The following is a 13,274-nucleotide window of genomic DNA, read 5'->3' as shown; positions in this document are numbered from 1 at the left end:
AAGCAATGAATGGGTAATTAGCAGTCTATGAGGTAGTCAATTGTGGTCTTTCTGGATGTTGGTATTAAAAATAGTAAATAAGCATTTACTATGAATACAGATAACGTGTCTAATGTGTCTGTCTGTATATGCTGACCCTAGATAAACAACCTAATGCCAAGGCCTTTGGAAAAGGTTTGGTTAGTTTATATTTACGTTTCACTTGGTCGGGTGATCAGTCTGGGAATGGGAAACATTGCCCACTGGTATCCTTCCGTGTGCAGTGGGAGACTGGATTGCTTTCCAACAGCTGCAGAGCTGCACTGAGTGCTGGAGGTCTTTGTGTAATCCAGAGAACTGTAGATCAGATGGTGGTCGGTCCATAGGATCTTCTGTAGGTTGGAGGTACTTGAGTTATGCAGGTCGGGAGTCAAAGTCCTCTGCAGAAGCACTTGGGCTGCTTGAAGATCCGTGTGGTGAAAGGTTTACTCGCAAGGGTCTCACCTTAGTCGTGCTGTTGTTCTTTCCTCGTCAGGACAGAAACTCAGAACAAGGGTTTGTTCAATTGGGGAAGCTTTTATTCCTTCCTGTTGGGGAGGGGATTACAAATCCCCACCTTTCCTGATGTGGTGATGTGATTGGGTCACAGCATTCCAGGTGTCTGTCCGTTAACACGCCCACCTTTCATCCTGTGAAACTTGTTGTATTGTCCCAAAATACACAGTTAGATAAAACAATGTCTTTAGGACCTTGGAAATGCTTTATTTCTTTTTCAAACCTTTCTCAAAGTCCTTGTAGCAGTGTTCTGAACTCATAGAGTCCAAACTTGATGTGAATTGGTTGAGGTATCACACTTCTGTCTCAGTGGGTGCAGTTGCATTGGCTTTTATTCCAGGTGTGGTTTCCACTGTGTGTGCACAGTTTCCTGGATGAGTAAAAGGATGTATAGGACATGTTCCTTACAGTATTCCTGTCCATTTTTGGTGATTTCAAGCCAATATGTTTAGAAAATGTCTTTCTTTCTGAGCTTTTTTTTGTTCTTGCTGTGCTCTAGCCAGAACCAGTTTGGCAGCCCTAGGAGTCCATGGTCATTCACACCTTGAACTCAGGCATGGACGGACTGAGGTGAACAAAGGCAACTCGTGATGAGATTAGCCTATCATCAATGGGCCGTTGATGTCATCTTTCCTGTCCTCCAGCTTTGGCAGTCCTGATTACAATAGTCGTCGTTGAGGGTCCTATCACACTCTTTTGTATTAATCAAAGTGGGACAAAAGAATGTCTGTTGTGAAGCTCTGGTGCCATCACGTCTGCTGTTCACTACACTGTGTTACTGAGTGTTTATAAAGGACGAAAATGGAACAGAAGAAAAAAATAATCCAGAATTTAAAATCTGTATGATTCACGATTCAGGCTAAGCCAAGATGCCTTTCTGTGTTGAGTTTGCCTGTTTTCCCCATGTTGGCATGGGTTTCCACTGTGTCCTTCGGGTTCCCCAACATTCCACAGACATACAGGATAGGTGAATTGTAGGTGTGTTTGTGATGGACTGGCCATCAATCCATTCTCCCTATGCAGGGCTGCTGCTGGCCAAATGGGTGCCCTAAACAGATCTGTATTATTGTTATTCTCCTGTGTTAGCGTAGGTTTATATGTGATAGCACTATGTTATGCTATATTAATTCAATTCAATTCAATTCACATTTATTTGTATAGCGCTTTTCACAATACATATCGTTTCAAAGCAGCTTTATAGAGAGTGCATGTCAACATTACAATTTAGAGAATGCAGTTAGCTAATAATTTAATAATTTAGGCAATTAATTTACAATCACTGTTAGCAATTTAATTGAAGGTAGAAGCAAAGAGCTCCTGGAAAAATGAATTACATATTAACAATAATCGGGATATATAGAAATTTGGGAATGTGCGTGTTGATCCAGATGTTGCGTCTTCTGAAGTCCTCACAGGAGTTGGCGCCGTCTCTTCAAAAGTGTTGGTCATCTGAGGTCTTCTTAAGAGGCTGGATCCAAACTGAAGCTGATGTACTCTCTAGTCACAAAACGGAAAAGCAAATGGAGAATAATTAGCGTAGCTGCTGTTCATAACATTAAGCAAAGATAGTCATGTGCAAATGATCTGATATGAGATGCATTATGTGAATGCTTGGCTAAAGAGATGCATCTTTAATCTAGATTTAAACTGGGTGAGCGAATCCCGAACATTATCAGGAAGGATATTCCAGAGTTTAGGAGCCAAATGTGAAAATGCTCTCCCTCCTTTAGAGGACTTAGCTATCCTAGGTACAAGCAGAAATCCATAGTTTTGTGATCTTAAAGAGCGTGAAGGATTGTAGGGCGATAGAAGTTCGGTTAAGTACACAGGAGCTAAACCATTAAGAGCCTTATAGGTAATTAGCAGTACTTTATAATTGATACGGAACTTAATAGGTAACCAGTGAAGATGATAAAATTGGTGTTATATGATCATATTTTCTTGACCTGGTAAGAACTCTAGCAGCTGCATTTTGTACTAATTGTAGCTTGTTTATTGAGGATGCAGGACAACCAGCTAGTAATGCATTACAGTAATCTAGTCCAGACGTCATGAAAGCATGAACTAACTTTTCTGCATCAGAAACAGATAACATATTCTGTATCTTAGCAATGTTTCTGAGGTGGAAGAAGGCTGTTTTTGTAACATATGAAATATGATTTTCGAAGGACAAGTTGCTGTCTAATATAACACCCAGGTCTTTAACTGTCGAGGATGGAGTAACAGTACATCCTTCTAAATGAAAATTGTAGTCTGAGAGATTCTGTGTACAGGTTTTTGGCCCAATAAGTAATACTTCAGTCTTATCTGAATTTAATAGAAGAAAATTACTAGTCACCCAATGTTTTACTTCTTTAACACACTCTGTCAGATTGGATAATTTAGAGATTTCATCTGGTTGTGTTGAAATATATAACTGAGTATCATCAGCATAGCAGTGGAAACTAATTCCATGTCTTCTTATAATATTACCAAGTGGCAGCATGTATATTGAAAATAGCAGAGGGCCTAACACAGATCCTTGCAGCAATTTACTATCGTTATCTTAGATTTTTCCCCGTTTAAATAAACAAAATTGTGATAGATATGACCTAAACCACCGTAATGCCTGTCCCTGAATACCAGTGTAATTCTGTAGTCGATCTAGGAGTATTTTATGATCTACAGTGTCGAACGCAGCACTGAGATCAAGTAACACTAGTACTGAGATACAGCCTTGGTCAGAAGCTAGAAGTAAGTCATTTGTAATTTTAACGAGCACAGTTTCTGTGCTATGATGAGGCCTGAATCCTGACTGAAAATTTTTAATAGATAGCGTTTTTAATAGATAGAAGGAGCACAATTGGACAGACACCACTTTTTCTAGTATTTTAGATATTTACATTTACATTTACTCATTTGGCAGACGCTTTTATCCAAAGCGACTTACAAGTGAGGAATACAACAAGCGAGTCGTCATGACGAGGCAAATAGACACAAAAAGTGCTCACAATACAAGTCTTAGGTAATGCTCAGAGTATCATAAGCTACAATAGAGAGGGATTAGAGGAAGTGAAAGGATAGGTATATATATATATTTTTTTTTTTATTATTAAGATGAGGTTAAGTGCTCACGAAAGAGATGAGTTTTCAGCTGTCTTTTGAATATTGCCAGGGATTCTGCATTCCGGATAAACGCAGGAAGATCGTAGATATAAATGGAAGATTTGAAATGGGTCTGTAATTTGCCAATACAATTGGATCTAATTGTGGTTTCTTAATGAGAGGATTAATAACTGCTAACTTGAACGGTCTTGGGACATGACCTAGAGATAAAGACGAGTTAATAATATTGAGAAGAGGCTCTTCTGCTACAGGTAACAATTCTTTCAGTAGTTTAGTGGGTATTGGATCTAATAAACATGTTGTTGGTTTAGACGCTGTGATAAGTTTATTTAGCTCTTCCTGTTCTATAGTTGTAAAGCACTGCAACTGTTCTTGAGGGATGATAATTGAGGCTGAATCATAAAACTCTGTCAAGGGTTGTACATTTACAACTGTATTTCTGATGCTTTCGATTTTTTCAGTACAGAAATACATAAAGTCATCGCTACTAAACTGTAATGAAATGTTTTGTTCTGGTGATGTCTGTTTTATTTGTTAATCTAGCCACTGTACTAAACAAGAACCGTGGATTATTTTGGTTATTTTCTATGAGTTTGCGGAGATGCTCAGCCCTGGCTGCTTTTATAGTCTTTCTTTAACAAGACGAGCTGTCTTTCCACGCGATTCTGAAGACCTCTAAACAAGTTTGTCTCCATTTGCTTTTTAGATTATGAGTTTCTCTTTTGATAGCGAAAGTAATACTTTTGTACCATGGTACAGTATTTTTCTTTCTAACGTTTTTAATCTCATCGGAGCAACAGTATCTAATGTACTAGTGAAAGTGGTGCACATACTGCTAGTCATTTTCTCGAGATCATTTGTGTGTTTAGGTACAATGAGCAGCTGAGACAGACCAGGCAGTTTATTTGTGAATTTATCTATAGTTGTCGGGAGAATTGTTCTACCTAGTCGATATCACGGCACATTTTGACAAATATCAGCAGTATGCAGTACGCATGTTACAAGGTAGTGATCAGTGATATCATCACTTTGCGGTAGAATTTCTATATCAGTAGGATTGATTCCATGTGATATAATTAAATCTAGTGTATGATTAAGACGGTGAGTGGGTCCAGTGACGTTTTGTTTGACCCCAAACGAGTTTAGTAAATCTGTAAACGCAGCCCCTAACGCATCATTTGTATTGTCTACATGAATGTTAAAATCTCCAAAAATCAGCGCTTTATCAACGTTGACCAACAGGTCTGAGAGAAAGTCTGCAAACTCTTTTAGGAAATCAACATAAGGCCCTGGAGGTCTATAAACGGTAGCCAAAGCAAGAGATAGTAGCGACTTTTTACTTATATCTGAGAGTGTAACGTTTAGCACGAGAATTTCAAATGAATTAAACCTGTAGTTTGTTTTCTGAGTAACGTTAAGAATCTCTCTATAGATTGTTGCAACACCACCGTGGCGGCATTTATTTTTATAACAGTAGCCCGGTGGACAAGACTTATTAAGACCGAAATCATCATTTGGTTTAAGCCATGTTTCAGTAAGGCAAATTACATCAAGACTATTATGTGTGATCATTTCATTTATAATAACCGCCTTAGGTGTCAGTGATCTAATGTTTAGTAGCCCAAGCTTTAGAAATTGTTTTTGTTCAGTAATTTTGCGAATTCTTTATTTTCATTGTTAAACCTCACTATTCGGGGAATAGACACAGTTTCTATAGATTGTACTACACTCACATTTCTATCAATTAAGTGGGGAGAACACAGACTGTGATTTGAGGTTTGACTTACTAGTCATACAGTGCGAAGCGTCTTGGAGATGTTCTCCGACAGAAGATCAGCCCCGATTCTGCTGGGGTGCAGGCCATCAGCACGGAAGAGCCTAGGTCGCTCCCAGAAAAGATTCCAATTATTTATAAAGAGCAGCTTCTGTTCAGTACACCAAGACATTAACCATTCATTTAAAGCAAATAATCTACTGAACCTTTCATGTCCTAGTCGGTACGTCGGAAGCGGTCCGGACACGATGATCCTCGTCGCGGGCGATGTGGCTCGTACCGTCTCGATCAGGCTCCTGAAGTCCTGCTTCAGCGCCTCTGTCTGCCGCAGCCTGGTGTCATTCACCCCCGCGTGCAGAACAACAGCTCCGATGCTCAGGATTGGATATTATCATATTTTAAATTGTGTAATATATCGTGAAGCCTTAGAAAATAGTTTAATTATGATTTTACTTTTTATTTAATATTTTGGCGACATCGAGCACTCAAAATGAATTGAGGAATCGTGAAATCTAGCTACAGATATCTTTACCATGGTTCAAAATCCAATGCCTAGCACATTAAATATTGAAATTATATAAATTGCATTAGTATCCAATCAGGCAGATGTGGTCAAATCCTTAACGTCGTTAAACACGTTTAATTAATCTCACCTATTAACTACAATAGTTAGAAATATAAAGTTCCACATGTTTGTGAGCATACCTAAAAATGATGCACATGATTAATCTTGTTTTCTTTTCTTTTTCGCTTTTCAGCGCCAGCCTGCTGTTGTCAGTGTGAGGTGGGGCGGGGAGAAGCGGGGCGACACGTGTTTCGTGCACTTAAAGGGGGGGGTATCACACACAGTTTCTGCCAATCTCATGTTAATCTTGAGTACATATAGAAGAACAATGCATCCTTCATATCGCCGAAAAGTCTTTAGTTTTGTCATATTTATATAAGATAGATATGCTAAACCGAGTCTTTCTGGAAAAAGCCGAGCTCCTGCAGGCATGTCTGCCGTCAATGCTGTGGGCGGAGCTAAAGAGTCACGAGCGTGCGCAGCTTCTGCGTAGAGATCGCATGCTAGCTGCGACATCATTATAAATAAAAAGGGAACAAAAACGTTTGTGTTGTTTAAATTTTTTGAACTTGTGCGCCGATTGCCAACAAAACACAGACATCTGATGCAGCTTTACTCACCGCCCGTGAGCTGCAAATCCAGCGCCGAACTGGGACTTGTTTACAAAGTATTCATCACCGAATTTCTGGGAACAAACAAACACATGTGCACAACTCTGTTTCTGCCTCGGAAAAACAAACTTTATCCATTGTTCCCTTAACACTGGGTTCTTTGGGAAGCTGAAAAAGGTAATCTTTCCCTCACAACCAAAAACACACTCCTTTGGTGTCAGGAGCTGCGTCTCATTTCGGAGGCTGCGTCCTTCGGAGGTCGCATTCGAAGGCTGAATACGTCATCAAGGATGTCATATTTAAGAAAAGTAACCATAATAAAATTGACTGATATTCATTGTGAGGTGTAAAATACTGTAATTTCTTTCTTACGTTGCAATCTAACAGTTATTTTTCTTAAATGAGACTGCCTCGATGATGTATGCAGCCTTCAAAGGGTGCAGCGCCTGAATTGGGACACAGCCATTGTTGAAAAATCTCTCGGCTTCCGTATCCCTAACGAAATGCGTTGATAGACGTGCTCTTGCTCTTGCTCTGGGAGATGTGTGTGTGCATGCTTATCAGGGAGAAGTGCCTATACAAGGAATTTCGCTCTCTTTTGATGTCATGAAGGACACACTCGAAAAAAACTCTCAGAATCCTGTACCGAAACCGGAAGTAGTGGATTTGGCACAGAAATACTCCGTCATACGTCCAATTTGTATTTTGAAACTTTGGCCATGTTTAACATGAGAATGCAACTCTTTAACAGTGTAAATACGTCAGAATACATGAAATAGCATTACACCCCCCCTTTAAGTTACTGCGTTCTCAATAATTCTTTTTAATGTCTGTGTTTCTGTTTACATTTATTTTTAAGCTAATACTACTATAAAATAGTAATATTACTATATTACCTACAGAATATTAGTTTATTTATATATTTATTTATTTATTTTTGAGCAAAGCTGGTGCCCCCCTGGGAGTTGGTGCCCAACGCAAACTGCGTAGTATTAAGGTTTGACAGATGAACTTCAGCCTTGACTGGACGTGTGTCATGTCTACTTTGATAAGACTTTGTGGTGTCACGAGAATATAAAAAGTACTTGACATCATGTGACTATAGCCAAAACATTTAGCCTTACAGATATTTAGCTTTACCAGTCAGCAGACCTCAGATTTCATTCACTCTCCATCACTCTGTAGATGGGAGAGCTTTCACAAAAAATAGTGTTTAAACATTTCAAAATGAACAACCAAGGAGAGAGAGAGAGAGAGAGAGAGAGAGAGAGAGAGAGAGAAAGAGCAGGTTCCTGTACAGTCAATGTAGTTAGAATCCTGTAATTCATTCTTTTGTTCATGCTTACTTTTCTCTCCCCCTTTTTTTTTTTAGATTTTTTCACGGGGAGTTTTTTGTTGTCTTTGAGTCAGTTGATCCTGTTGATCTTCTTATTTGGACTTCCCTCTCTAGGTAACACATGAATACTGATCCCTTCATAATTAATTACACTGATATGCAACAAGTAGTTTTAAATTCCACCTGCTTACTCTGTTTTTCTGTGTTAAAATCCAGTTGATTGTAATTCAGCCAATGTCAGCTCGATGTAGACCTGCTTGTATAATGACATGTTGACATGAATGTGAAAACTGAATTTAGTCATTAAGAGCTCCTGAAAACCACTAGACACTTATTTCAGTGATATTAACATTCATGTTTAAGAACTTCAGAGCAATCATATGTATTTTAGTGACATATTATTATTGACTATTGTTTGTTTTGTTTTTTGTTTTTTGAATGGGAAAATAATAGATTTATTCTCTTATTTTAGCATTATTTATCATGCTATTTGTTCAAGCACTACTGTTGATCTGTTTACAAGTTGTACCTCTTCTTCAATCAAAATTCAAATGTAAGTAAATGCTGAAATACATTATCATATCATTATTCTATTTATGAAAAGAGTAAAACCCATAATACTTCCGTATGTGTGAGTTTGTGATTTTGAATATTGTATGAATAGAAATACAATGCTTATATAAAAATATATGCTTAATTCATAATGTTTGCTAAACCATGATTTAAAGGCACCATGAAACAGGAGTTCCTGTTGACGCTACTGTATTGTGATATTTTTTTGGGGGGTGAAAAAACTATATATATATACAGTATCTCACAGAAGTGAGTACACCCTTCACATTTTTGTAAATATTGTATTATATCTTTTCATGTGACAAAACTGAAGAAATGACACTTTGCTACAATGTAAAGTAGTGAGTGTACAGCTTTTATAACAGTGTAAATTTGCTGTCCCCTCAAAATAACTCAACACACAGCCATTAATGTCTAAACCACTGGCCACAAAAGTGAGTACACCCCTAAGTTAAAATGTTCAAATAGGGCCCAAAGTGTCAATATTTTGTGTGGCCACCATTATTTTCCAGCACTGCCTTAACCCTCTTGGGCATGGAGTTCACCAGAGCTTCACAGGTTGCCACTGGAGTCCTCTTCCACTCCTCCATGACGACATCACGGAGCTGGTGGATGTTAGAGACCTTGCGCTCCTCTACCTTCCATTTGAGGATGCCCCACAGATGCTCAATAGGGTTTAGGTACACTCAGCTTCCTTAGCAAGGCAGTGGTCGTGTTGGAGGTGTGTTTGGGGTCGTTATATGTTGGAATACTGCCCTGCGGCCCAGTCTCCGGGGAGGGGATCATGCTCTGCTTCAGTATGTCACAGTACATGATGGCATTCATGGTTCCCTCAATGAACTGTAGCTCCCCAGTGCTGGCAGCACTTATGCAGCCCTAGACCCTGACACTCCCACCACCATGCTTGACTGTAGGCAAGACACACTTGTCTTTGTACTCCTCACCTAGTTGCCGCCACACACGCTTGACACCATCTGAACCAAATAAGTTTATCTTGGTCTCATCAGACCACAGGACATGGTTCCAGTAATCCATGTCCTTAGTCTGCTTGTCTTCAGCAAACTGTTTGCGGGCTTTCTTGCGCATCATCTTTAGAAGAGGCTTCCTTCTGGGATGACAGCCATGCAGACCGATTTGATGCAGTGTGCGGCATATGGTTTGAGTACTGACAGGCTGACCCCCCCACCCCTTCAACCTCTGCAGCAATGCTGGCAGCACTCATACGTCTATTTCCCAAACACAACCTCTGGATATGACGCTGAGCACGTGCACTCAACTTCTTTGGTCGACCATGGCGAGGCCTGTTCTGAGTGGAACCTGTCCTGTTAAAACGCTGTATGGTCTTGGCCACCGTGCTGCAGCTCAGTTTCAGGGTCTTGACAATCTTCTTATAGCCTACGACATCTTTATATAGAGCAACGTTTTTTTTTTTTTCAGATCCTCAGAGAGTTCTTTGCCATGAGGTGCCATGTTTAACTTCCATTGACCAGTATAAGAGTGAGAGCAATAACACCAAATTTAACACACCTGCTCCCCATTCACACCTGAGACCTTGTAACACTAACGTGTCACATGACACCGGGGAGAGAAAATTGCTAATTGGGCCCAATTTGGACATTTACACTTAGGGGTGTACTCACTTTTGTGGCCAGCGGTTTAGACATTAATGGCTGTGTGTTGAGTTATTTTGAGGGGACAGCAAATTTACACTGTTATACAAGCTGTACGCTCACTACTTTACATTGTAGCAAAGTGTCATTTCTTCAGTGTTGTCACATGAAAAGATATAATAAAATATTTACAAAAATGTGAGGGGTGTACTCACTTCTGTGAGATACTGTATATATATATAAAAAAAATCAGGGACTTGATTTTGGTTGTTGATTGTATTGTGAAAAGAAAGTGGTTTGTAACTGAATGGCGGCATATCTGATAGTGAGTGCATATGTCATAGACATCAAGTGAGTCATATCATAGGAAAATGAAGTTATGACATTTTTCATTACAATTCCAAAAAAAAAAAAAAAAAAAAAATGATGAATTGTTCACAATAAGACCAATAACATGCATTAAGAACATCAATTGTGTAAAATTTTGCCGACTCTTCTCAATTGATCTGTAATAGATTTGAGATCAGTTCTAGTTTGTGACCTGTGAGAGTTTATGAATTCAGAAGGTGATCTTTTCATTCACAGTTCTCCGCCAAAGATGGATAACATTATTGTGGATGATAACAATAACACTCCTGGATATCATTCTTGTGATTTATATTCATCTAACCATATTGGAAAGGGAGAAAGGTATGCTAACTTTACTTAATTTTATTTTTAGAAATTTTCCTTTTTCATTTAGAAAAAAAAAAAAAAACACTTTCTTGAAGTATAGATTTGTTGTGGGAAATCACAATTTTTCTGCTTTTATGCAAGGACAAATATTTTTTTGTAAGGTTTACATTTAGAATACACTAAAATTGTTTTGTGCTGATCAAAAGTGCTTTTTTTTAATCAACAGAGTGCGTGGGATGGACCTGTGTCATTGTATTTATTGAAGTTCTGAAGATGATAGTGTACTTTGACAACCGTGTGCCAGGTATTATCCATCACTGACTTACAATGCTCATAGTGTCCTTTATTATCCCAATCTGTTATTAAAAAATATCATAAAAAAAATGTTGAGGAGAAGAAGAAATTAGATCACTGTGATGTCTTATTTATGCAAATTAACTAATTAAAGCATTAAAACAATGCTGTTTATGTAAAATGTATAAATCATTATTTATATTATAATAAGGAAAATTTGTTATATAAAACCGATATACCCTTTAGACTTTTTAATTTCTTAATGATCACTTCATTGGTCATGATGGGTGATTTTGTAATGAGACTGAACTGTGATGTCTGAAAGTATTCAGATTCCTACATTTTTTTCCCCCACATTTTATGTTGCAGACTTTTGCTAAAATGCTTTATTTTTTTCCACATCAATCTACACTCCATATACCATAATGAAAAAGAAAGGACCAGGTTTGCGATTCATTTTGAAAATTTGTTTAAAAAAACTGAAATATCACATTGACAGTTGAGGTCAGATTTACTAACAGCTTGAGCCAGTGCAAACCGTTTTTTTTTTTGAAGAAAAAAAAAATGCAGTGAAAAATTAGTGCTGAAAAGGTGTGGACAGGATTATATTTGCATCTGCAGTTTTCCTTTCAGATGTAAAATTTATGGGACAAGAGTATTTAAATAAATCATGCAACATAATTTACTAAAATTTGCAGTAGACAATTTACTGGTATTACATGCCAAATAAGCATGTCTTAACCGGTTTAGCTCTTGATATGCCGTAATAGTTTCTGCTATGAGGAGGAACCTGCAGAGAACAGAGAGCTTGTAACAGAAGGGAGAATTTTCTCCACTTGTGTTCATTTTTTTTTTTTTTTTTTTTTTTTTTTTGGAATGGAGGAAGTAGTTATACGAATATATAGAAACTAGATTCTCTGGTCTGATGAACTTCAATTCCAAGCATCATGTCTGGCACCGTTCATCATCTACATAACAACGTCCCAACAGTGAATCTGCATCATGCAGTGAGGCTGTTTATAACTGACATAGAGAACTGGTCAGCGTAAAAGGAAAGATGAAAAAAAAAATCAGTTTTCCTTAAGGAATAGTTCACCATAAAATGAAAATTCTGTCAACATTTACTCACCCTCAAGTTGTTCCAAACCTGTATTAGTTTCTTTTGTTTTGTCATTATGAGGTATGGAATAATAATTAAAAAAAAGTAGAAATGTGAAAAATATGTAAAGCAGTTTAGCATATAAGGCTTCAAATATATTCTATTCTGTTATTAACAGCATTTTTTTTTTTTCTTTCTTTTTTTTCTGTTTATATGCTTTTCACCTTAACCATCTGGCCCTCTTCATCTAAGAGTCACACTTGGCTTCTTTGCGGTCAAAAGCCTTGAAATGTAACTACTTCTTCTTCTTCTTTTTTAGGAAAATCATTTTTGTTCAATAATATTTTTTGATTATTATTTATGATTTTAAGGGAATTTTATGATACTATGCAATATTTAAACAATTTTAATGAGCTATTTTTTCCATTAGAATTATTTTTTTAATTTCTTTATTTATTGACTATTTTTTAATAAATGCAATATTTCACATTAAAATAGAGTGAAGACATATAAAATCCATTTTTTTGAAGTGAGAATTGTGCCATCTTGAGGTATTAAAAAATAAAAACTTGCATAACCTCCTGTATTAGCTCCCTATATAGATATATACAGAGGCTTTTGGATTTTGTTTTTTAGACCTTATTTCTTCCTTTTTTTAGGTTTGCATTTAGATATATATATCTAGACATTCTAAAAGACTACTTTTTGTCAAGTTTTAGATATTTTTGGTTAGATAAGTATCAGGTTTTACATTATGATCGCAGTCTAACATTAAAATCTTGTTAGAAAGGAAACATAGAAAGCGTTTTTGTTACTCAGTATTCGATAATTAAAAAGTCTAACAAAATAAGGAATGGATAGTGATAATTCAAAACACTTTATATAAACATTTTGAAATTATTGGATATTTTATTCAATGTAATTCAATAAATGTTAATAAAACTTCAGAAGGGAACAGCGATTATGATTTAACAGCAAACACATAATAAACAAACAACAACAAATACAATCATTATCAAACAGTAGATTTAAAAAAGAGGGGAAAAAATGCAATAATAATAAACAATTTTAACTACATACAAACTGTAATTATTTTAT

General features: G+C 37.1%; 1 protein-coding gene across 2 annotated transcripts in view; it reads left to right on the top strand.

The window, feature by feature from the left end:
• Positions 1-13,274, top strand: part of LOC127509450 (uncharacterized) — a 62,936-nt gene that overhangs the window by 31,497 nt on the left and 18,165 nt on the right. For both annotated transcript variants that reach the window (XM_051888184.1, XM_051888185.1), the window contains exons 12-16: positions 7,962-8,039; positions 8,398-8,478; positions 10,694-10,798; positions 11,010-11,087; positions 12,429-12,467. In XM_051888184.1, the coding sequence (XP_051744144.1) occupies positions 7,962-8,039; positions 8,398-8,478; positions 10,694-10,798; positions 11,010-11,087; positions 12,429-12,467 (381 nt within the window). The remainder of the gene's footprint in view (positions 1-7,961; positions 8,040-8,397; positions 8,479-10,693; positions 10,799-11,009; positions 11,088-12,428; positions 12,468-13,274) is intronic.

This window comes from Ctenopharyngodon idella, chromosome 3 (assembly GCF_019924925.1).
Source record: "Ctenopharyngodon idella isolate HZGC_01 chromosome 3, HZGC01, whole genome shotgun sequence".
Lineage (NCBI taxonomy): Eukaryota > Metazoa > Chordata > Actinopteri > Cypriniformes > Xenocyprididae > Ctenopharyngodon > Ctenopharyngodon idella.
This window is presented reverse-complemented; position numbering and strand designations above follow the sequence as displayed.